General features: G+C 43.5%; 1 protein-coding gene across 5 annotated transcripts in view; it reads left to right on the top strand.

Moving 5' to 3' along the window:
* sin3aa (SIN3 transcription regulator family member Aa) overlaps positions 1-21,491 on the top strand; it is a 119,409-nt gene that overhangs the window by 67,012 nt on the left and 30,906 nt on the right. For 4 of the 5 annotated variants that reach the window (XM_078429722.1, XM_078429720.1, XM_078429721.1 and 1 more), the window contains 8 exons: positions 2,626-2,877; positions 3,798-3,950; positions 5,207-5,365; positions 7,712-7,801; positions 10,169-10,287; positions 12,566-12,776; positions 13,357-13,473; positions 19,333-19,571. In XM_078429722.1, the coding sequence (XP_078285848.1) occupies positions 2,626-2,877; positions 3,798-3,950; positions 5,207-5,365; positions 7,712-7,801; positions 10,169-10,287; positions 12,566-12,776; positions 13,357-13,473; positions 19,333-19,571 (1,340 nt within the window). The remainder of the gene's footprint in view (positions 1-2,625; positions 2,878-3,797; positions 3,951-5,206; positions 5,366-7,711; positions 7,802-10,168; positions 10,288-12,565; positions 12,777-13,356; positions 13,474-19,332; positions 19,572-21,491) is intronic. The other variant, XM_078429724.1, reaches the window with a different exon arrangement.

Raw genomic sequence — 21,491 nt, 5'->3', positions numbered from 1 at the left:
CAGTGGCGCAGCGGTAGAGTTGCTGCCTTACGGCGCCAGAGACCCACGTTCGATCCTGACCATGGGTCAAATTTTGCGGATGACACAAAGCTGGGTGGCAGTGTGAGCTGCGAGGAGGATGCTATGAGGCTGCAGGGTGACTTGGATAGGTTGGGTGAGTGGGCAGATGCATGGCAGATGCAGTATAATGTGGATAAATGTGAGGTTATCCACTTTGGTGGCAAGAACAAGAAGGCAGATTATTATCTGAATGGTGTCAGATTCGGAAAAGGGGATGTGCAACGAGACCAAGGTGTCCTCGTGCATCAGTCACTGAAAGTAAGAATGCAGGTGCAGCAGGCAATGAAGAAAGCAAATGGCATGTTGGCCTTCATAGTGAGAGGATTTAATTATAGGAGCAAGGAGGTCCTACTGCAGTTGTACAGGGCTCTGGTGAGACCGCACCTGGAGTATTATGTGCAGGTTTGGTCTCCGAATTTGAGGAAGGACATTCTTGCTATTAAGGGAGTGCAGTGTAGGTTCACCAGGTTAATTCCCGGGATGGCGGGACTGATATATGATCGACTGGGCTTATATTCACTGGAATTTAGAAGGATGAGAGGGAGTCTTATAGAAACATATAAAATTCTTAAGGGATGGACAGGCTAGATACAGGAAAAAAATTCCCGATGTTGCAGGAGTCCAGAACCAGGGGTCACAGTGTAAGAATAAGGGGTCGGCCATTTTTGGCTGAGATGAGGAAAAAGTTTTTCACCCAGAGAGTTGTGAATCTGTGGAATTCTCTGCCACAGAAGGTAGTGGAGGCCAATTCACTGGGTGTTTTCAAGAGAGTGTCAGGTATAGCTCTTAGGCCTAACAGAATCAAGGGATATGGCAAGAAAGCAGGAACCGGGTACTGATTTTGGATGATCAGCTATGATCATATTGAATGGCGGTGCTGGCTTGAAGTGCCGAATGGCCCACTACTGCACCTATATTCTATGTTTCAATGTTCTGTGCGGAATTTGCACGTTCTCCTTGTGACTGCGTGGGTTTTCTCCAGGTTCTCTGTTTCCTCCCACACTCCAAAGATGTGCAGGTTTGTAGGTTAATTGGCTTCAGTAAAATTGTAAATTGTGCCAAGTGTGTAGGATAGTGTTAGTCTACGGGGTGATTGCTGGTCTGCACGAACTCGGTGGGACAAAGGGCCTGAAAGTACAAAAGTATTAAAGTAAAGTAAACTGCATCAAACAGATTCTTATGATAAATATCTAGTCTTGGTTAACACACTTTTTTTTAAGATCACAGATCTTTTTGGTATATTGTGTGCTGAGTGCTGTGGTGATTCATCTTTGAGTGCTTTTATCCATTACATGCATTTTGTTTTGTGAAAAATAGCTGTTAATGACTTTGGAGTTCCTGTGCTGCAGCCTATGTATAGTTGGATGTGTAGCACAATAACCGTTAATTAATAAGCAATCAAAGTATTTTGTTTTGTTGAAACAAACTTGGCAACCCTTCATTTCTTTTCCTGTTACACGTGCAGTGAGAATGGGTCATATTCTCCACACATTTAATAAAGCCCACAGCTGATTTTCTATCTCAGCACTTTCTTGCTTAATCCTCTGCCCATCGATTCCCCTGGTATCTGTCAATCCTACCCCTGAATATACTCAGTGATTGTGCATCCTCAACTGTCTGAGTAAAGAAATTCATCCCGAACTCAGTCATAAATCATCTCTTTCCCTTTTTTACTCTGAAAAAATATACTCCATTTATGGCTTTTTTTGGGAGTAATGCATATAACACTAGAAACTGTATCTTGAAATATTGTTCACTACTCTGACTGGTTTACCATTGAATTAGGATACGATACGATAGAACTTTATTTATCCCAGGAGGGAAATTGATCTGCCAAAAGTCATAAAACGCAAGATAGATAAAACATGAAATTAAAGTGCTAAAGTGAGCAGCAACCTTTCTAACTGGGGAGGTTTGCACAGAATACAGGATGATCAGTGTTGGGATTTGTGATTTTTTAATATTCAAGTACTTACAAAATCCACCTACAGTGATTGATTATAAGAGAGGTCACTTTATGAATGGACTTTTGATGTTACGGAAATAGAATTGTCGCCGTATTTCCATGATTGATCATTATTATTAGGAAGAAGGGTCTCGACCCAAAACGTCACCTTTCCAATTTCTCCAGAGATACTGCCTGATCCGCTGAGTTACTCCAGCATTTTGAGTCTATCTTCGGTGTAAACCAGCATCTGCAGTTCCTTCCTGCACATTATTATTAGGATCTGGGCTCTCATTTCTAAGGAATTGCATAAAGGGCAATGTTGTGGGCAAACCATCACTTATGTGTTAGTGGGGCGCGTTCCTGAATAAATACCATTTATAGGTTCTGTGTGATATTTCTCTGATCTAAAGAAAAAACAGCCACATCAAAGGCAAAGCACCAATTGACTATTAATTAGAAACACAGATAATAGCCTACAATTTAGAAGTAGGTGAGAGCAAGTAAATTGAGTTTGTGCCCCTCCCAGAGTTGGGATAACAAGTTGATTGATAAATTTTGCAGCGTTGTTTTGGGGATTTTAGCAAAACGTAGCTCATTTTGCTTTTACATCCTTGCAGCCACTGCAGTCACAAACACACACGCCAACCAGCCAACCAAACGCATCAATGGCTCCATATGCCTCTCCCCGGTCACCTCCGGTACAGCCTCACACTCCAGTCACGAGCGCTCACGCCGCCACGCCACCCATGCAGAACAATCAGCCCGTGGAGTTCAATCATGCCATTAACTATGTCAACAAGATCAAAAACCGCTTCCAGGGACAGCCCGACATCTATAAGGCCTTTCTGGAGATCCTACACACGTACCAGGTAAGAAAACTCACAGCGTTTCAAGCCTTTCCCTCGCCCTTACGTTAACAGCCGCAGGAAAATATTTTGTTGTCCTCCTTTTTGTTCGTCCCTTTCACTTCGTATATCAGTGTAACTCCTTATCTATTTAGACACAAAATGCTGGAGTAACTCAGCGGGACAGGCAGCATCTCCAGAGAGAAGGAATAGGTGACGTTTTGGGTCGAGATCCTTCTTCTGAAGACCTGACACATCACCCATTCCTTCTCTCCAGTGATGCTGCCTGTCCCATTGAGTTACTCCAGCATTTTGTGTCTTTGGTGTAAACATCTATTTATACTTCTTTCCATCTTGTCCTGCTTTATTTCTCTCTTTTCAATTTCATTTGTATTTCTAGCTAGGTGTCTGCTCTGTCGATTTTGTATTTATGTTCTTTAGATGAATGGAGAAAAGAACGCACCATCCCATGTTACGAGTGGCAAGCTGAGCACATGCGTATGATCAGTATACAGTGCCTTTTGGTGGCTGAGATAGTCATTCATTGAGTCACCATGAATGCTGGAGGGCAGCCTCTCTCACACAACCCTTCATTAATACAATTTCTCAGCTGTACATTTACATCTTTTCCAAGGTGATGCTAAAATCAATAACGTCAGGAAAGATGGAGGGGGAGACATGCAAGGTAAATTTTGATGTGGGCAACTGGATAAAAGCAAAAGAAAAAAAAAGAGGGTTTATAGATACACAGTCAGAACCCCCGCTTTACTTTGCCCCTGTATTAATGAGAGGGTCTGAAGATGGGTCCTGAACCAAAACGTCACCTGTCCACGTTTCCAGGGTTGCTGCTTGGCCTGCTGACCTGTGAACTCCAGCACTTTGTGTCCTTTGACGAGAGGCTGTCTCTTTTCTAAGATGCTTTATAAATATTTTTGCTATAACAGAAGGAACAACGGAATGCAAAAGAAGCCGGTGGAAACTACACGCCAGCATTGACTGAGCAGGAGGTTTATGCCCAAGTAGCCAGGCTGTTTAAAAACCAGGAGGACCTTCTGTCAGAGTTTGGGCAGTTCCTGCCCGATGCAAACAGCTCTGTTGTAAGTATTGGAGACTGTCCACCCTGGTTTACATCGCTCTGTGCATTATTTTTGTTTTGTCATCTAGTTGTGCTGAAGTGTCCATAGCTACAGTGGTTAAACAAGAAAGTACAAATCATTCTATTCTACCATTATACTTCTACAATGACAAGTATTAATAATTAGAGTCAGTACCATTAGATATTTGTGACGTTTTATAGGAGGGATAGAGGCAGCTGAAAACCACAGGTTCCCGAGTTAAACCACTCTGTGAAGTCTTTGGAGGAAAAAAACCCTGCATTGTCCTTCATCAGATCCCCCTTCGCACACTCAATCCCACTCCTCACTTCCTGAGTAACCTATTAAAATGTTGCTGCTTGTATTATTGTGTGAGTTGATCATTAAAGGTAATATCCAATTATAAAAAGATAACCACTTTGCAACCCTGACTCAGCCATCAATTTATAACAGTCCCTCCTCATCCTTAATGTAGACAGCACGACATACGTACATGGTCAAACCACAAGCTATCATTACAACAAAAGAATGTTGAAACACACCCACAGATTCCAATTCATGGCTTGATTCCACATAAGGCTTTACATTTCACACGTTTTCGAAGTTCTCTCCTGTGCCACAAAGCATTTTGGAAATGAAGCAACCCCAATGCCTTGGGATCGCTGTTCCACTTGGTTTTATATCCATAGAGGCGAGATTTTCTGAGCTCTCTCTTCAACATACAGTTGCATCTTCAGCCGCCCCGGACAGGCAGTGCAGTGGGTAGAGCCGCTGCCTCACAGCGCCAGAGACCCGGGTTCAATCCTGACCTCAGGTGCTGTCTGGGTGGAGTTTGCACGTTCTCCTTGTGACTTCATGGGTTTCCTCCAGGTGCTCTGGTTTCCTCCCACATCCCAAAGACGTTTGGGTTTGTGTTAATTTCCCTCTGTAAAGTGTCCCTAGTGTATAGGGAGTGGATGAGAAAGTGGGGTAACAGAACTAGTATGAACAAGTGACTCGGTGGGCCGAAGGGCTTATTTCTATGCTGTATCTCTAAACTACAACTAAACTTGATGGTTCGTTCTGGAGTTGTGTAAATGGACAGTACAGGTAGCTGCTCCTAGGATCTGATCTGAAGTACGTTACCAACTGCTGAGGGGTGTTTCCCTATTAGGATGACATGGATAAGTATACGCATTGTTTGATTTGTCCTTTTCTTCCTAAAGTGCGGTACCTTGAGCTTACAACCAAGCTGATTGAAAGTTATTTTTGTTCCGCAGCTGCTGAGTAAAACAACGGCAGAGAAAGCTGACTCAGTCAGGAATGACCATGGTAGCACAGTGAAGAAGCCCCAGCTGAACAATAATAAGCAACGAAGCAATCAGAATGGCTGCCAGATCCGTCGACACTCAAGCACCGGGGCCACTCCTCCCGTGAAAGTAAGTCATGGTTCAATGTTTTATGGGCGGCCTCCTTGCCGATGCTTCTTTCCGCTCAGTGTGCAGTTTGTAGAGCCGCTGCCTCACAGCGCCGGAGACTCGGGTTCAATCCTGACCTCGGGTGCTGTCTGTGCGACGTTTGGACGTTCTCACTGTGGCCTCCCCGTGTGGGTTATGGGGTTAGTCCCCCGGGGGCTCTAGTTTTCTCACACATCCCAAAGATGCGATGGTTTATAGGTTAACTGACCACTGTAAATTGCCCCTTGTGTGGATATCAGCGGTAGAATCTGGGGGGAGTTAATAACAATACAGAGAGAATAAAATTGGATTAGATTAGTGTGGGATTAGTGTGACTGGGTGGTTGATAGTCAGCGTGGACTCACTGGGCCAGCGGGCCTGTTTCCATGCTGTATGTCTCTATCTCTATGAATGGAGAATTATCAAGACTTGATTACAACAATATACAGTTGTGCAATCCCTTCAGAGAAGGCCATCTTCAGAAGTGTAACCCAAACACATTGGATCGAGAGTGCAGTGAGAGTGTGGTACACATGATGAATTGCCCCAAGATGCCTTTGGAGAATTTCTCAAAGCCATTTTGCAAAGTGCTTGAGGTTTCTTGTAATGCACTTTTGTTCCATGTTTTAAAATGAGGCTTCTTATTCTTTGTCATACATAGTTGATGCTTTTGTGTTCAACTTGCTCTGTCGTATTAAAGAAACTGCTTTCAAAACTTATTTTTACTTTTGTGATAAACTTGCTGTGTGGATTTTGCTTTTCACACAGACTCTCGATGAAATGTTTTTTTTAATTTGCACCCCTCGCCCTGTCAAAACTAATACGTTTTGATGCTTTGGTTTGAGATCTATCTGCTAATAAGACAATAGCATTAAAAATATTTTTTCAAAATTACCTGTTCTACGAAAAATAGAAAAGCAAAACCACTAAGTAAGAAATAAAACCACACGCAGGACCGAGTTATCTTAACTTCACGTCCTGGATTTCAGTTCATCGGGTCAGATATCGCCTGGGATAGTTTGGAACCACAACATTTCTTTCCTGTCAACAAGTCCACTGTCAGATCAACTAAGGATCAGTTTCAGGAAGAACAATTTGCAGATTGACAGGTGTTGCAAATTCTTGGTCCCTGCTTAGAAACATAGAAAATGAGGGTGCAAGAGTAGGCTCTTCGAGCCCGCACTGCCTTACAATATGATCACGGCTGATCATCCCAAATCAGTAACCCGGTCTTGCTTTTTCCCCATATCTCTTGATTCTGTTAGCCCTAAGAGCTATATCTAACTCTCTCTTGTAAACATCCAGTGAATTGGCCTCCACTGCCTTCTGTGGCAGAGAATTTCACAGATTCACAACTCTCTGGATGAAAAGGTTTTTCCTCATCTCAGTCCTAAATGGCCGACCCCTTATTATTAAACGTGACCCCTGGTTCTCGACTCTCCCAACATCGGGAACATTTTCCCTGCATCTAGCCTGTCCAATCCCTTAAGAATGTGATATGTTTCTATAAGATCCCCTCTCATCCTTCTAAATTCCAGTGGATACAAGCCCAGTCGACCCATTCTTTCATCAAGGATTGGCCTACCCGATGTCCCAGTTGCCAAACATTTTAACATCCCATGCTGACCTTTCTGACCTGGGCCTCCTCCACTGTCAGAGTGAGGTCCAGCGCAAATTCGACAAACAGCACCTCGTATTTCGCTTGGGCAGTTTACACACCAGCGGTATGAATGTTGACTTCTTTAACTTCAGGTAACCCTTGCTTTCCCTCTCTCTCCATCTCCCCCCCCTCCCCTTCCTAGTTCTCCGACCAGTCTGACTGCCCCCTTGATTAAATCTTATCTCTGTTTGCTCCGTTCTCACCTTCCCCTCGCTAACAATGATCTATTCTACATTTTCCTTTAGCCACATCCCCTTTGATGTCTCGTTCTCACACCATACACTTCCTTATCTCTGTGCCTCCCCCTCCCCTGACTCTCAGTCTGAAGAAGGGCCTCGACCGGAAACATCACCCATTCCTTCTCTCCAGAGATGCTGCATGTTCTGCTGTGTTACTCCAGCATTTTGTGTCTTATCTTCGGTGTAAACCAGCATCTGCAGTTCATTCCCACACATGCTGTCTGCTTCCTCTGTTGGCCAAGGCTGTTGTGGGAACGGAGGCAAATACAATGCAAACATTAAGTTGTTGAAGTGATCTTTTCAAATGATCCCATTAATGTAAGTGCAGTCCAGTCACTCTCAGGTGGAAGACCAGTTTGCACTTCATCGTGATAACCTGCATTAAAACAAATGTTATTAGTGATTAAGTTTTCTTCTTTCTCTTTGTAGAAGAAACCAAAGATGTTGGGATTGAAAGACCAGTCCCTGGCTGAGGTCAATAAGCATGGAGCTGGAACAGAAAGTTTATTCTTTGAAAAGGTGACTCAAATCAGTGAATTAAAGGAAGATGATTTACTAAGTCATTCACCACACTATTAATATAACATTTCCGTGCCCCAAGGGGTTTAAAACAAAGTTATATTCTCTAAAGAAGCTGTGGGCATGGAACTGCTTTAAAAAGGTAAAGCATAACAGTACAGCACAGGAACGGGCTCTTCGGCCCACAATGTTTGTGCCAAACATGACGCCAAGTAAACTGATCTCATCTGCCTGAACAGTGGGAGAGTCCAGGACTAGAGGTCACAGCCTCAGAATTAAAGGACGTTCTTTTAGGAAGTTAGATGAGGAGAAATTTATTTGGTCAGAGGGTGGTGAATCTGTGGAATTCTTTGCCACAGAAGGCTGTGGAGGCCAAATTAGTGGTTATTTTTAAGGCAGAGATTGAAAGATTCTTGATTAGTACAGGTGTCAGAGGTTATGGGGAGAAGGCAGGAGAATGGGGTTAGGAGGGAGAGACAATACCTCGTGTCTGTATATATCACCAGGATGTTGCCTGGAATGAAGGGGTCTGGTTACTCATGTTCATAAGTGATAGGAGCAGAATCAGGTCTATCAAGTCTGCCCGCCATTCAAACATCGCTGATCTATCTCTCCTAACCTCATTCTCCAGCCTTCTCCCCACAAACCCTGACACCCGTACCAATCAAGAATCTTATCAATCTCTGCCTTAGAAATATCCATTGACTTGACCTCCGCTGCCTTCTGTGGCATAATGAGAGGTTGGATGGTCTGGGTTTATTCTAACTAGAGTATGGGAGGTTGAGGGGTGACACTCAAGAGATTTATGAAATGATGAGAGGCATAGATAGAAGGTCAGAATTCGCCAGTGCAGGACAATCTAGAATGAGAGGACACAGGTTTAAGATGTGAGGGGTGGTGTAAACAGAATCTGAGGGGTACTTTTTTCAAACGGAGGATGGTAAATATTTGGGTCGGGTAGCCAGAGGAGGTAGTGAAGGCATATTTATATTCTACTAGAGTAGACCAAGTGGACTTGTTGGGCCCAAATCTCTCTTGCATTGGTACAGCACCCTCTCCTCCCCCCTCCTCCTCCCTCCCCCCCTCTCTCTCCCTCCCCCCCTCTCTCTCCCTCCCCCCTTCTCTCTTCCTCCCGCCTCCCCTTCTCCTTCCCTCCTCCTCCCCTCCCCTTCCCCATCCCTCCCCACTCCATCCCCCTTATCCTCGCTCCTCCCTTCCCCCCCCTCCCTAGTAGATAGATTATAACTTTAAAAATATAACACCGATTTCAATGAAACTTCCATTAGCACCAAAGGGACGACGGTGAGTAAGGTGGGCTTAAAATTGTCGCGCCATTGTGTACTGTTTTGGCTGTAGTTCAGGAACAAACAAACAAACAAATGAGAGTTTTAGTATATAGATTACAAAATTTAAAAGGTATTTTGACAGGTACTTGGCTAGGAAAGGAGTAGAGAGAAGTAGGCCTATGGGATCAGCATAGATAGGCAGCATGCTTGGCACGGACAAAGTGGACCATAAGGGCCTATTTTCTGTGGTGTACTGTATGTTTTCATGATTCTCTAACGGTTTTCCTATGGAATTACTTTTAAAAACATGTTTGGATTGGTAGGAATTGCTTGGATTTCATGTGTTGTGGGTGCTTTTCACAGCACTTCAATTGAAAGTGAAACAATACACAGCTCCCAGTTGTAATATTCCAAAATTTCGCAATAAACCATTTCACAAATTTGGAATTATCCAAGGATATCAGTTTTATTAAACAGCCTATTATGAGAAAAGACAGCGATAGAATGGGATTTGTGTGAATTTGGGAAGGTAGGGGACTGCTCAGTAAATGGAGAATGGAACAACACCTCGTATTTCGCTTGGGCAGCTTACTACCCAAGCGATACGAATAATGATTTCTCCAATTTTATGTAACCCTTGCTTCCCCTCTCTCCCTGTCCCTTCCCCATCCAAGTTTTTATTGTCTTCCTGATTAAATATTACTGACTGTATGCCTCGTTGTCACCTTTCCCTCAACTAACAGTGCACCATTCCACATTTCCTTGATCATCATTCCACATTTCCTTGATCACCATCCCCTTTGATCTGTGTTTTCACACATTACCCTTCCATATCTCTCTGTCTCCCTCTCCCCCTTACTCTCACCGAAGAAGGGTCTCGACCCGAGACCTCTCTCCAGCAATTCTAGAGTTACTCTGGCATTTTATGTCTACCTTCGGTGTAAAACAGCATCTGCGGTTCCTTCCTACACAAATGGAGGATGTGGCTGCCTGCTGCATTGAACTTTCATTCAACTTCTCATTTAGCACAAACGATTGCTGGAAAGAAAATGCTAATAAAGTGTGATCGCTTTGATTTTAGGTTCGAAAAGCACTGCGGAGTGCAGAGGCATATGAGAATTTCCTACGCTGTCTTGTGATTTTTAATCAAGAAGTGATTTCTCGTGCAGAACTGGTCCAGCTTGTGTTTCCATTCCTGGGGTGAGTAATCTCCAAAAGGATGGGGTGTTTGGGATTGGTTTCAGATTGGATCGTTATTAAACTCTGAAGACGGCAGCAATATTTTTCCTCTAAAATAAATATCTAGTCAAAGTTTTGTTTTAGATTTAGATTTTTTAGATTTTAGATTTAGAGATACAGTGTGGAAACAGGCCCTTCAGCCCACCGAGTCCGCGCCGCCCAGCGATCCCCGCACACTAACACTATCCTACACCCACTAGGGACAATTTTTACATTTGCCCAGCCAATTAACCTACAAATCTGTACGTCTTTGGAGTGTGGGAGGAAACCGAAGATCTCGGGGGGGAAAACCCACGGGGAGAACGTACAAACTCCGTACAGTACGGCCCCGTAGTCAAGATCGAAACTGAATCTCCGGCGCTGCATTCTCTGTAAGGCAGCAACTCTACCGTTGCGCCACCGTGCCGCCCTGATAAAACGTTTGAAGATAAAACGATTCTGTGGGTTACATTTTCTTGATTTAACCATTCAGCGAATTAACTTGCACAGTACAGTATAGCAAGGGACGTGTCCTTCGGCCCACAACGTCCGTATCGAGCATGATGCCAAGTTAATCTGTGTGCACATGGTCCATATCCCTCCATCACTGCACATCCATGTGCCTATGCAAAAGCCTCTTTAACGCAGCGATGGTATCTGCTCCACCACCACCCCTGGCAGTGCATTCCAGGCCCCCAACCACCCCTGGCAGTGCATTCCAGGCCCCCAACCACCCCTGGCAGTGCATTCCTGGCCCCCAACCACCCCTGGCAGTGCATTCCAGGCCCCCAACCACCCCTGGCAGTGCATTCCAGGCCCCCGCCACTCTGTGTAAAAACCTTGCCCCGTACATCTTTAAACTTTGCCTCTCTCACCTTAAAGCTAGTCTTTGACATTTGACAAATTTTAGGCAATAAAGTATAATTGGACATCTTGAATGAGAGCCATAATTTAAAAAATTGAGTATTGAGATGTGAATTGGGAAAATAATTTTCACTTTTAACAAGCGGTTAAAAACGTTGACAGAATATGGAATTAACAATGCATATTCCATTGTTAATATGGAATATTAACAATATTCTTCAGGTGACAGTTCAACGTGGGCCCCAATTTTCCTTGTTAAGGCCTACATTAAAGGCTTGAGATCACAAAAGAGTATTTCCAGCTAAATCTGTTCACTGGTGATTATATTGTGCTTGAAATGACTGGGGTTTAAGATCATTTGATGGATGCTAACACGCAACAGAATGTAGATCACATTTCATGAAGAGCTGCTCATGATGGTGAACTCTATTTAACAATATTGCTCTGCCAGCTCTTTAATTGACTATAGTTTAATTTCCATTAGGTGTTATTACAATATTGCACGAGTTACGATAAGTGACTATTCTCCAGGCCTCATTAAACAAAATAGTTTGCTTTGCTCTGAAATCAGAGGGTGGCACATTCACGCATTAGCGAGGTTTAAAGAAATAAGCATCATACCAACGTTACACTTGTTTCCAAATAAGAGACATATTGTAAGTCTCCTACCTTCCCTGTCCACAGTCTGCATAGTAAAACTTCTCCTCAATACTTTTATATAACCTCATCACTTGGGTAGATTATGTGTGTTTGTGAAGGGATTTGAAGCTAAGGCTGACAAATTTAGCTGTGTTGCAGATAACCCATGATAACTTTGAATGCCAGATTAAACTAAGGTGCCAATTTACATGTTATATTAACATTGTTTTAACAAGCAGTAAAGCTTGTTTTTAGATCGATGCAGTCAGCATAGTTTGAAAAACCTTAAGAGAAAGACTGAAGGCCAAGTTAGATTGGGCAGATACACGTCAAGGTTGTCAGGGGTTACGGGGAGAAGGCAGGGAAATGGGGTTGAGAGGGAAAGATAGGTCAGCCATGATTGAATGGTTGAGTAGACTTGATTGGCCGAATGGCCTAATTATGCTCCTAGAACTCATGAACCTGTATCATAGAGAAGGGCAGCACAGTGACATGGTTCGTAGAACTATTGCACAACACCAGCAACTCGAGTTCTATTGTGGCCACCAGTACTGTCTATGTGGAGTTTGCACATTCTTCCTCTGACCTTGTGTGTTTCCCTGGGTGCTCTATTTTCTTTACACAAATAGAACTTGTGTAAATGGGTGCTTGATAGATGGACACTGATGTGGACACTGTGTGCATAAGGACATGTCTCCTTGCTGTATGATTCTGTCAACCAGATTTTACTATTGGAATTGTGTGTATTATCTTGCAGAAAGTTTCCTGAGCTCTTTGTCTGGTTTAAGAATTTCCTGGGTTATAAGGAATCTTCTCACATTGAGGCATTTCCAAAAGAGAGAGCGACAGAGGGCATTGCAATGGAGATTGATTATGCTTCTTGTAAACGACTTGGTTCAAGTTACCGTGCTCTGCCCAAGAGCTTTCAGCAACCCAAGTGCACTGGCAGAACTCCTCTCTGCAAAGAGGTAAGGGCCATTTTATGATTCACTTTCTTGCACAAAGTCTCTGGCAGATAATGATGAAGTTTCTAAATGGCTGAACTGCTTGTGTTTGCCGTCAGATTGTTGTACAGGTGACTACCCGATTGAGTACAAATGTTTTCATCAACGAGCAAAAATTGCTAGAGCAGTGTATTAATAGACATTTACAGGTAATTTAGTTGCCAAGACAATTCTTAATACTTGTCACTACATGACAAAGTCGTACAAATCTAAGGGTCTCGACCCAAAACGTCACCCATTCCTTCGCTCCTGAGATGCTGCCTGACCTGCTGAGTTACTCCAGCATTTCGATTTGTACCAGCATCTGCAGTTATTTTCTTATACAAGTTGTACAAATCTAGTCACAGATCACAAAAGGTGATTTTTTTTTAACACGACATTCTCCAAACAGGTTATCAAAGTAAAGTTTTGTAAGTTCTTTCAGAGATAAAGTGGCACTGCCAGGATATGTGTGAAGATAGGTAGGAGCATTGCTTCTAGCAGACAGTCACATGTTGTTCATCTAATTGTTGCTCTGGAATGATCACCGATGCTCTTATTTCAGGTACTAAATGATACCTGGGTGTCTTTCCCCTCCTGGTCTGAAGACTCCACCTTCGTCAGCTCGAAGAAAACGCAATATGAAGAGCACATCTACAGGTGTGAAGACGAGAGGTTTGAGGTAAGAAGGTCTATAGCGCAGGCACGCGAGCACACAAGCGCATAATGAAGTGGGTATTGGGTTGGTGCAAGCATTTAGACAATAGACAATAGGTGCAGGAAGAGGCCATTCGGCCCTTTGAGCCAGCGCCACCATTCAATGTAATCATGGCTGATCATTCTCAATCAGTACCCCGTTCCTGCCTTCTCCCCATACCCCCTGACTCCGCTATCCTTAAGAGCTCTATCTAGCTCTCTCTTGAATGCATTCAGAGAATTGGCCTCCACTGCTTTCTGAGGCAGTGAATTCCACAGATTTACAACTCTCTGACTGAAAAAGTTTTTCCTCAACTCCGTTCTAAATGGCCTACTCCTTATTCTTAAACTGTGGCCCCTGGTTCTGGACTCCCCCAACATTGGGAACATGTTTCCTGCCTCTAACGTGTCCAACCGCTTAATAATCTTATATGTTTCGATAAGATCCCCTCTCATCCTTCTAAATTCCAGTGTATACAAGCCTAGCCGCTCCAGTCTTTCAACATATGACAGTCCCGCCATTCCGGGAATTAACCTCGTAAACCTATGCTGCACGCCCTCAATAGCAAGAATATCCTTCCTCAAATTTGGAGACCAAAACTGCACACAGTACTCCAGGTGCGGTCTCTGCATCTCATTTTGCCACTGCAATGTGGGCAATGGTTGCCGCTGAAAGGTGTGCCAGTGGTTTGCAACCACTGCCGTCAATGTTAATTGGGCTGCATGGTGGCGCAGCGGTAGAGTTGCTGCCTTACAGTGCTAGAGACCCGGGTTCGACCTGACTGTATGGAGTTTGTACGTTCTCCTCAAAACCTATGTGGGTTTTCTCCGGGATCTCCGGTTTCCTCCCACACTCCTAAGACGCACAGGTTTGTAGGTTAATTGGCTTGGTGGTAGGATAGTGTAAGTGCGGGGATCGCTGGTTGGTGCGGACTCGGTGGGCCCAAGAGCTTGTTTCCGCGCTGTATTTCTAAACTAAACTAAAAGTTGATAAAGTGTGCCGACATTGCTTCGGAGTAAAGTTTCAGTTCGTTATTGTCACATATACTGAGGTACAGTATCAAGATTTGTTTTGTGTGCTAACCAGTCAAATCTGATCATATTTGTCTACCTTAAATCAGATAATATTATACATAAATACCATCAAGCCACTTGAGTACAATAGGTGGAGCAGGGAAAGGATGCAGACTGAAGACTATCGTTCTCAGCAGTTCTTTAGACAAAGTTCACTGTCCGCAATGGGGTAGAGGAGAATCGGACGGCACCCTAGCTTATGAAAGACCGGTAGGACCTGATAACAAGGGGAAGAATAAATCATTATCAAGCTGTATAAACAAATAGGGCAAAAACAAGGAACTGCAGATGCCAGTCTTTTTTTAAAAGACACAAAGTGTCAGAGTAACTCAGCGGGTCAGGCAGCATCCGTGGAGAACATGGATAGGTGATATTTCAGTCTGAAGAAGGGTCTCGACCTGAAGCATCAACAATTCATGTTTTCCAGGAATGCTGCCTGACCCACTGAGGTACTCCAGCTATTTGCGTTTCTTTTTGTAAACAAGAAGAGCAACTGTTGTTGGCCTTGATAATGTTTTGTTTCTACAGTGACTCTTTGATACAATTAAAGGGAAAAAAAATCCCTGCTGCAGAACGCAAAAAATACACTTTCTCCGGTCATTAAAATGGGAAGCTGGCTTGTATTACAGCTCACAACCAACATTTGTTGCATTAAAGACCCATCTACTCTATTTGCCAATGGTTGATTCATCCATTGCTGCTCCCAGTAATACAATACAATACAATACAATACAATATATCTTTATTGTCATTGTACCCAGGGGTACAACGAGATTGGGAATCTCGTACATCTGAGATCTATACATGAGATCTATACATTGAGCCTTTAGTTCCACTTTATATATTCATTAATAAATTGTATCTACAGCTTGTTTTAGCCTGAGTTCTAGCCACCGTCTGTAGCTTGCATTTATAACAGTTGGCATCAATCCAGGCATTGAGTTTGGTAGATTACGGTGTGATACAATTAAGCATTAAAGGAATTAGAACGATACGGTAGGAGATAACAGTACTGATATCAGAGCTGGGCAATTTACGAACAAAGTGAGTAAGCATTTTTCCCACACTGGAAAACTGAGCTCTTTCTTCCCAAAATGCTACAGATGCTCCAACTACAAATGCTAAATCTCTCTAGGAAACAGGTATGAAGCTCAGGCTGGGAAATTGGGCCGTGTTGCAGATAAGCCATTATCACTTTGAATGCTAGAGTAAACCAAGGCGCGAATGACCTCCTTCAGAAGATGTTCATGTGTATCTGGTAAAGCTCACTATTGCGCTGTATGTAAAAGGCTCCAGTTGTGTTTTAGCCCAACTAAAACACAATTGTTACCTCATTGAAACATTCAGAAAGTGAATGGCCTGGATAGAGTGGATGTTGAGAGGATGCTTCGACTAGTGGGAGAGTCTAGGACTAGAGGTCATAGCCTCAGAATTAAAGGAAGTTCTTTTAGGAAGGAGGTGAGGAGGAATTTCTTTAGTCAGAAGGTGGTGAATCTGTGGAATTCTTTGCCATAGAAGGCTGTGGAGGCCAAGTCAGTGGGTATTTTTAAGGCAGAGATAGATAGATTCTTGATTAGTACGGGTGTCAGTGGTTATGGGGAGAAGGCAGGAGAATGGGGTTAGGAGGAAGAGATAGGTCAGCCGTGATTGAATGGTGGAACAGATAGACTTGATGGGCCGAATGGCCTAATTCTACTCATCACGAATGACTTTATGACAATGTAGAGTCTGGAGAAGGCTCCAGACCCAAAACGTGACCTAACCATGTTCCCCTGAGATGCTGCCTCAGCTGCCGAGTTACTCCAGCACTTTGTCTTATTTTGTAAACCAGCATCTGTGGTTCCTTGTTTCCAAATGGTGTTTCGCTGTTTAGGATCTTATCAGTGATCCATCAGGAATATCGCATTCTGTCATTATTGTGTCAGGATACACCCCTCCCAACCCTTCCGAATTTGATGGAAAGTTTCCGCTTTCTTATTTAATTTCCGCCATTCTGATTTCGCCTCACATTTTTCTGCAAAACAGTCCGTAATTGCAATTTGTCAATTCGGTCGCTAGGGGTTCAGCGAGAAATCCCCCGCGCCCTGGAAGTCTCCCCGAAAATGTGGCACCTAGGCTGGGCAAGGCAGCCAATCTTGACCTCATCGGGACTTCCACGACCGATCGGTGGGTTGAATCTGCGGCCAGGGCTGTAGAACTCCAGCCCAGCTGGAGCCAGCACATCTATCCCCATAGCCGACTTCCTTGGCCAGCTGGATAAACCAGCAAAGATCTGGAACCAAGAGTGCCAGAAAATCAGTGGTGGAACTGTAATGAGTAAATATTAAATTTAAGTGCAAGATTATATAACTAAATTAATTAAGACGAGGTTGAAATATAAAACGCTGCAGAAAAGCCAATTACGACCATTTTGGGCTGATTATTCCGTATGCTTAGTCGAGTCGCATATATCAACTCTTTCTTCATAACTTAGTCATACATTTTATGCCCATTGTTCTTTTATTCAACACCATGAGAATTGGGATGTGTAAGGAAAAAGCAAAATCGAAAAAACAAAACAATTTTTTCTTTGTGTTGCAAAAAGTATCTCTGTTCAATAACCTTTCTATAAATAGCAGAATATACTCATGATAGGCCTGACATTGTACATGTAGTCCAAGAACTACAGACTGTTGGAAATAATAGTTGTTTTTCACTCATGAATGTAGTGCAACGCGTACGCGCATTTGGTGTGCATACTTTTTTGTTTGCTGAAAAGTTGCATTACGCGTCATATCTGACGTAAAATTCTGGATTTTGCATATCAAAATTATGAATTTGTAAAATCAAATGTTGATTTGGGTTTATACCAAGCTATTAGCAGACAAACCTGTAAGTCTTTAGAGTGTGGGAGGAAACAAGCTCCTGTAGAAAACCCAGTCTTAGGTCTAATTGTAGTGCTCAAAATATTTACTACTGGTAATTAAATCACTGTGGGCCATGTGCAATTTCAAATTAAATCCATTGATATACCTGAGGATTACTTCATCAAAATGCTACGGGAATTTGGCATATCTCAAATGACCCGTCCCAAGTTTGACAGTTGCATCTTAGAAAGCATCCTATCCAGATGCATTTAATGCTCAAGACAGTGTTTAGTTTTGAATTACAGCGTGGAAACAGGCTGAGTTCATGCCGACCAACAAGCTGCGTACACTAACACTATCCTACACACACTAGGCCAATTTACAATTATACTAAGCCATTAGCCGACAAACCTGTAAGTCTTTAGAGTGTGGGAGGAAACGAGCTCCCGTAGAAAACCCAGTCATGTCACATTACAATACAATACAATATATCTTTATTGTCATTGTACAGGGGTACAACGAGATCGGGAATGCGCCTCCCATACGATGCAATAAATTAATTAGCTAATCAGTATAAATTTAGACAACCCCGTGAAACAAAATGAAACAAAATTAGAAACAGTTTTAAAACAGAATAAAGTGCAAGTAGATCTGTGCCGGTTCGCTGTGCAATGTGACCATCCGGCTCAGCAGGACCGGTTCATAGCAGCTATGGCCCTGGGGATGAAGCTGTTCCTGAGTCTGGAGGTGCGGGCGTAGAAGGCCTTGTATCGTCTGCCCAATGGTAGAAGTTCGAACAGACTGTTGCAGGGGTGTGAAGAGTCTTTGTGGATGCTGGTGGCTTTTCTGAGGCACCGTGTGTTGTAGATGCCCTCCAAGGCTGGTAGCTGTGTTCTGATAGTCTTCTGAGCTCTATGGACTACCCGCTGAAGAGCTCTCCTCTCTGCCTCCGTGCAGCTGAGATACCACACAGGGATGCCATGTGTTAGGATGCTCTCTATGGTGCAGCGGTAGAAGGTCGTCAGCAGCTGTTGGGGTAGACCAGACTTTTTCAGTGTTCTCAGGTAGAACAGTCGTTGCTGCGCCTTCTTGACCAGCGCAGCAGTGTTAGTGGACCATGTGAGATCCTCCGAAATGTGAGTGCCCAGACGCATACGGGGACAACATGCAAACCCCGTACAGACAAGCATCTGTAGTCAGGATCGAACCCGGGTCACTGGCGCTGTAAGGCAGCAACTACCGCTGAGCTGTCCCAAAAGGTTGCGCGGGCAGCCCAGTCCATCAAGCAAACTCTGTTTATTTTCTCTTTTGCCCTGCCTGATATCCTCATGTAGGGAATGATTTGACTGGATAGCACGCAAAGCAAAGCCTTTCATCATTATCTCTCTACACATGACAACCATGAACCAAACTTTCCCAGATGCCTTGTCCCAATGCTTCAGATGTAGTTTTTTACTTTGCCTGTTTCTTCTTGCTCATTAAAATATAGTCTTGTTTGTGCTATAATCTATCTACTTGATTCAGTCATGAACAAATGGTATCATTTTGGCAAAGGAAAATATGTATTTTCTCCTTCTCCATTTCCCTATGTATGCAACACATACTCATCTGCTGTAGGACAGGAACAGGAGCTTGCTCAGTGCTCTCTTAACATCAGTTTGTAATTAATTGTTCAGGAATTTATTTGGGATTTTTCTCAGAAAAGTCCTACAGACATCAACTGTTCAGTAAGGATTCCTTCAACAATAAATATAGTTTGGGTCATTATTGTACAGCGCATTCTCCCCTGAAATGTGAATTTGAGAATTCGATACCTGACTTTGTACTTTCGAATGTCTTACCTTCTCCTGCGTAGAACTTTTGTAAATGAAAAACTGAAAAAACTTTTGTACTTCAAGTTACTTACGTCAGATATTTTTCCACAGCTCGACGTTGTCTTGGAAACAAACCTCGCAACCATCCGTGTCCTGGAGACTGTTCAGAAAAAGCTGTCGCGGATGTCAGCGGATGACCAGGCTAAATTCCGTTTGGATAACACCCTTGGGGGAACCTCAGAAGTGATTCACCGGAAGGCTATTCAGAGGATATACGCAGACAAGGCGGCAGACATTCTTGACGGCCTGAAAAAGAACCCTGGTGTTGCTGTCCCCATCGTATTGAAAAGGTAGCTTTATTCTGATTTTATTATCTCAGTATGGCTAAATATGACCATTCCAGAAAAGCCTGAACAAGTGGGCACCTCTATCTGTGATGATGGGGCTACTGTCATTTTCATGCGCTTCAGAAATGTGACCAAGGGTAGGTCGTGCAACTGGTGGAGTGGCAGTTCGGTTACTCTTTAAAATCATTGTTAATCCCATCTGCTCCACTTTACTGTCCGATCTTCAGCTTCCCAATGACCCATCCAAGGGAAGGAAATTCCTCCTCTTATAGACACAGAATGCTGGAGTAATATCGTGTATAGGAGAAGAATTAGGCCAATCGGCCCATCAAGTCTACTCCACCATTCAATCATTGCTGATCTATCTCTCCCTCTCAACCCCATTCCCCTGCCTTCTCCCCATAACCTCTGACATCCGTTTTGTTTTTACACCGAAGATAGACACAAAATGCTGGAGTAACTCAGGAATGGTGGAAAGAAGGAATGGGTGACGTTTCGGGTGAAGACCCTTCTTCAGAAGGGTCTGAAGGAGGGTCTCGAACCAAAATGTCACCCATTCCTTTTATCCAGAGATGCTGCCTGTCCCACTGAGTTACTCCGGCATTTTGTGTCTACCTTCAGTGTAAACCAGTGTCTGCTGTTCCTTCCTACAGAATTCCTCCTCTTGTCCTAAATTTCTCATCCTCTCTTAAGTAAGCGACCCCATATTTTGAAATTATGTCTTGTAGTTCCAAGTTCCTCTCTGAGGGGGAGTGTCCATGTTGTCACCTCTCTCAACCAGGATTTATCCAGACTTTCATACCAAAAACACTCGAGTGAGGGACTGGATTGTGAAACCTTGCCCTAGATTCAAGATTTCAAGATTCAATTTAATTGTCACATGTACCAATCTGAATTACCTTTATTGTCATTCAAAATGAATTGAACGAAAAACCTTTGCCACGCAGCCACAACAGTACAGAGTAAAAGACACAAGACACACAATTTTAACACAAACATCCATCACAGTGACTCCTCCAGACACCCCTTCACTGTGATGGAAGGCAAAAAAAAATCTTCTCTCTTCCCCCATGCTTCTCCCACGGACAGACAGTTCGACTTCTGCCGAGGCGACCGAGGCTCCCGACTCGCGCAGGAGATGGAAGGTCCTGCGGCCGAGCCGCGCCGGGCGATGGAAAGTCCCGCGGTCGAGGCATACCGGGCGATGGAAAGTCCCGTGGTTATAATTAAGCTACAGTGACATTTGAGTTACCACACAGCCATACTAAGTAAAAAGCAACAAGACACAGGAGAGGATTGGGATGGAAGTTTGGAAGGATCAATCTATATTTTTGAAGATTAACCTCGCCATGAATGAACTTTAATCTTTGGAACAATCTTAAATATGCCCACTTTAATTCTGTGTATTTCTTTGATCTATATATCTAGTCGAATACTGCCGGGTCTGTGGAAACGGTGTTACAAGCAGTGTGACATTACCTTACGGTATCAGTCCAGGTTCGCTAGATATCCCTCTGCGGGCAGGGTGTCATTGGAATCTGCTATAGACAATAGACAATAGGTGCAGGAGTAGGCCATTCAAAGTGATCATGGCTGATCATTCACAATCAATACCCCTTTCCTGCCCTCTCCCCATACCCCCTGACTCCGCTATCATTAAGAGCTCTATCTAGCTCTCTCTTGAGAGCATCCAGAGAATTGGCCTCCACTGCCTTCTGAGGCAGAGAATTCCACAGATTCACAACTCTGAGTGAAAAGGTTCTTCCTCACTCAAAAGGTTCGAAATGGCCTTAAACTTTCTGAAGGATCCGTTCGTGGATCCAGCAATGCCCATTTCCCCTTTTTGTTTTTTTAAAGTTTGTTCTGCCTTCCGTTTGTTTTAAACTGTTCGTAAGTTGTAACTTGGAATCTTTGGGATTCTTA

Source organism: Rhinoraja longicauda, chromosome 38, assembly GCF_053455715.1.
Source record: "Rhinoraja longicauda isolate Sanriku21f chromosome 38, sRhiLon1.1, whole genome shotgun sequence".
NCBI lineage: Eukaryota > Metazoa > Chordata > Chondrichthyes > Rajiformes > Arhynchobatidae > Rhinoraja > Rhinoraja longicauda.
The sequence above is the reverse complement of the archived record's forward strand: the minus strand, read 5'-3'. Positions and strand labels throughout refer to the sequence as shown.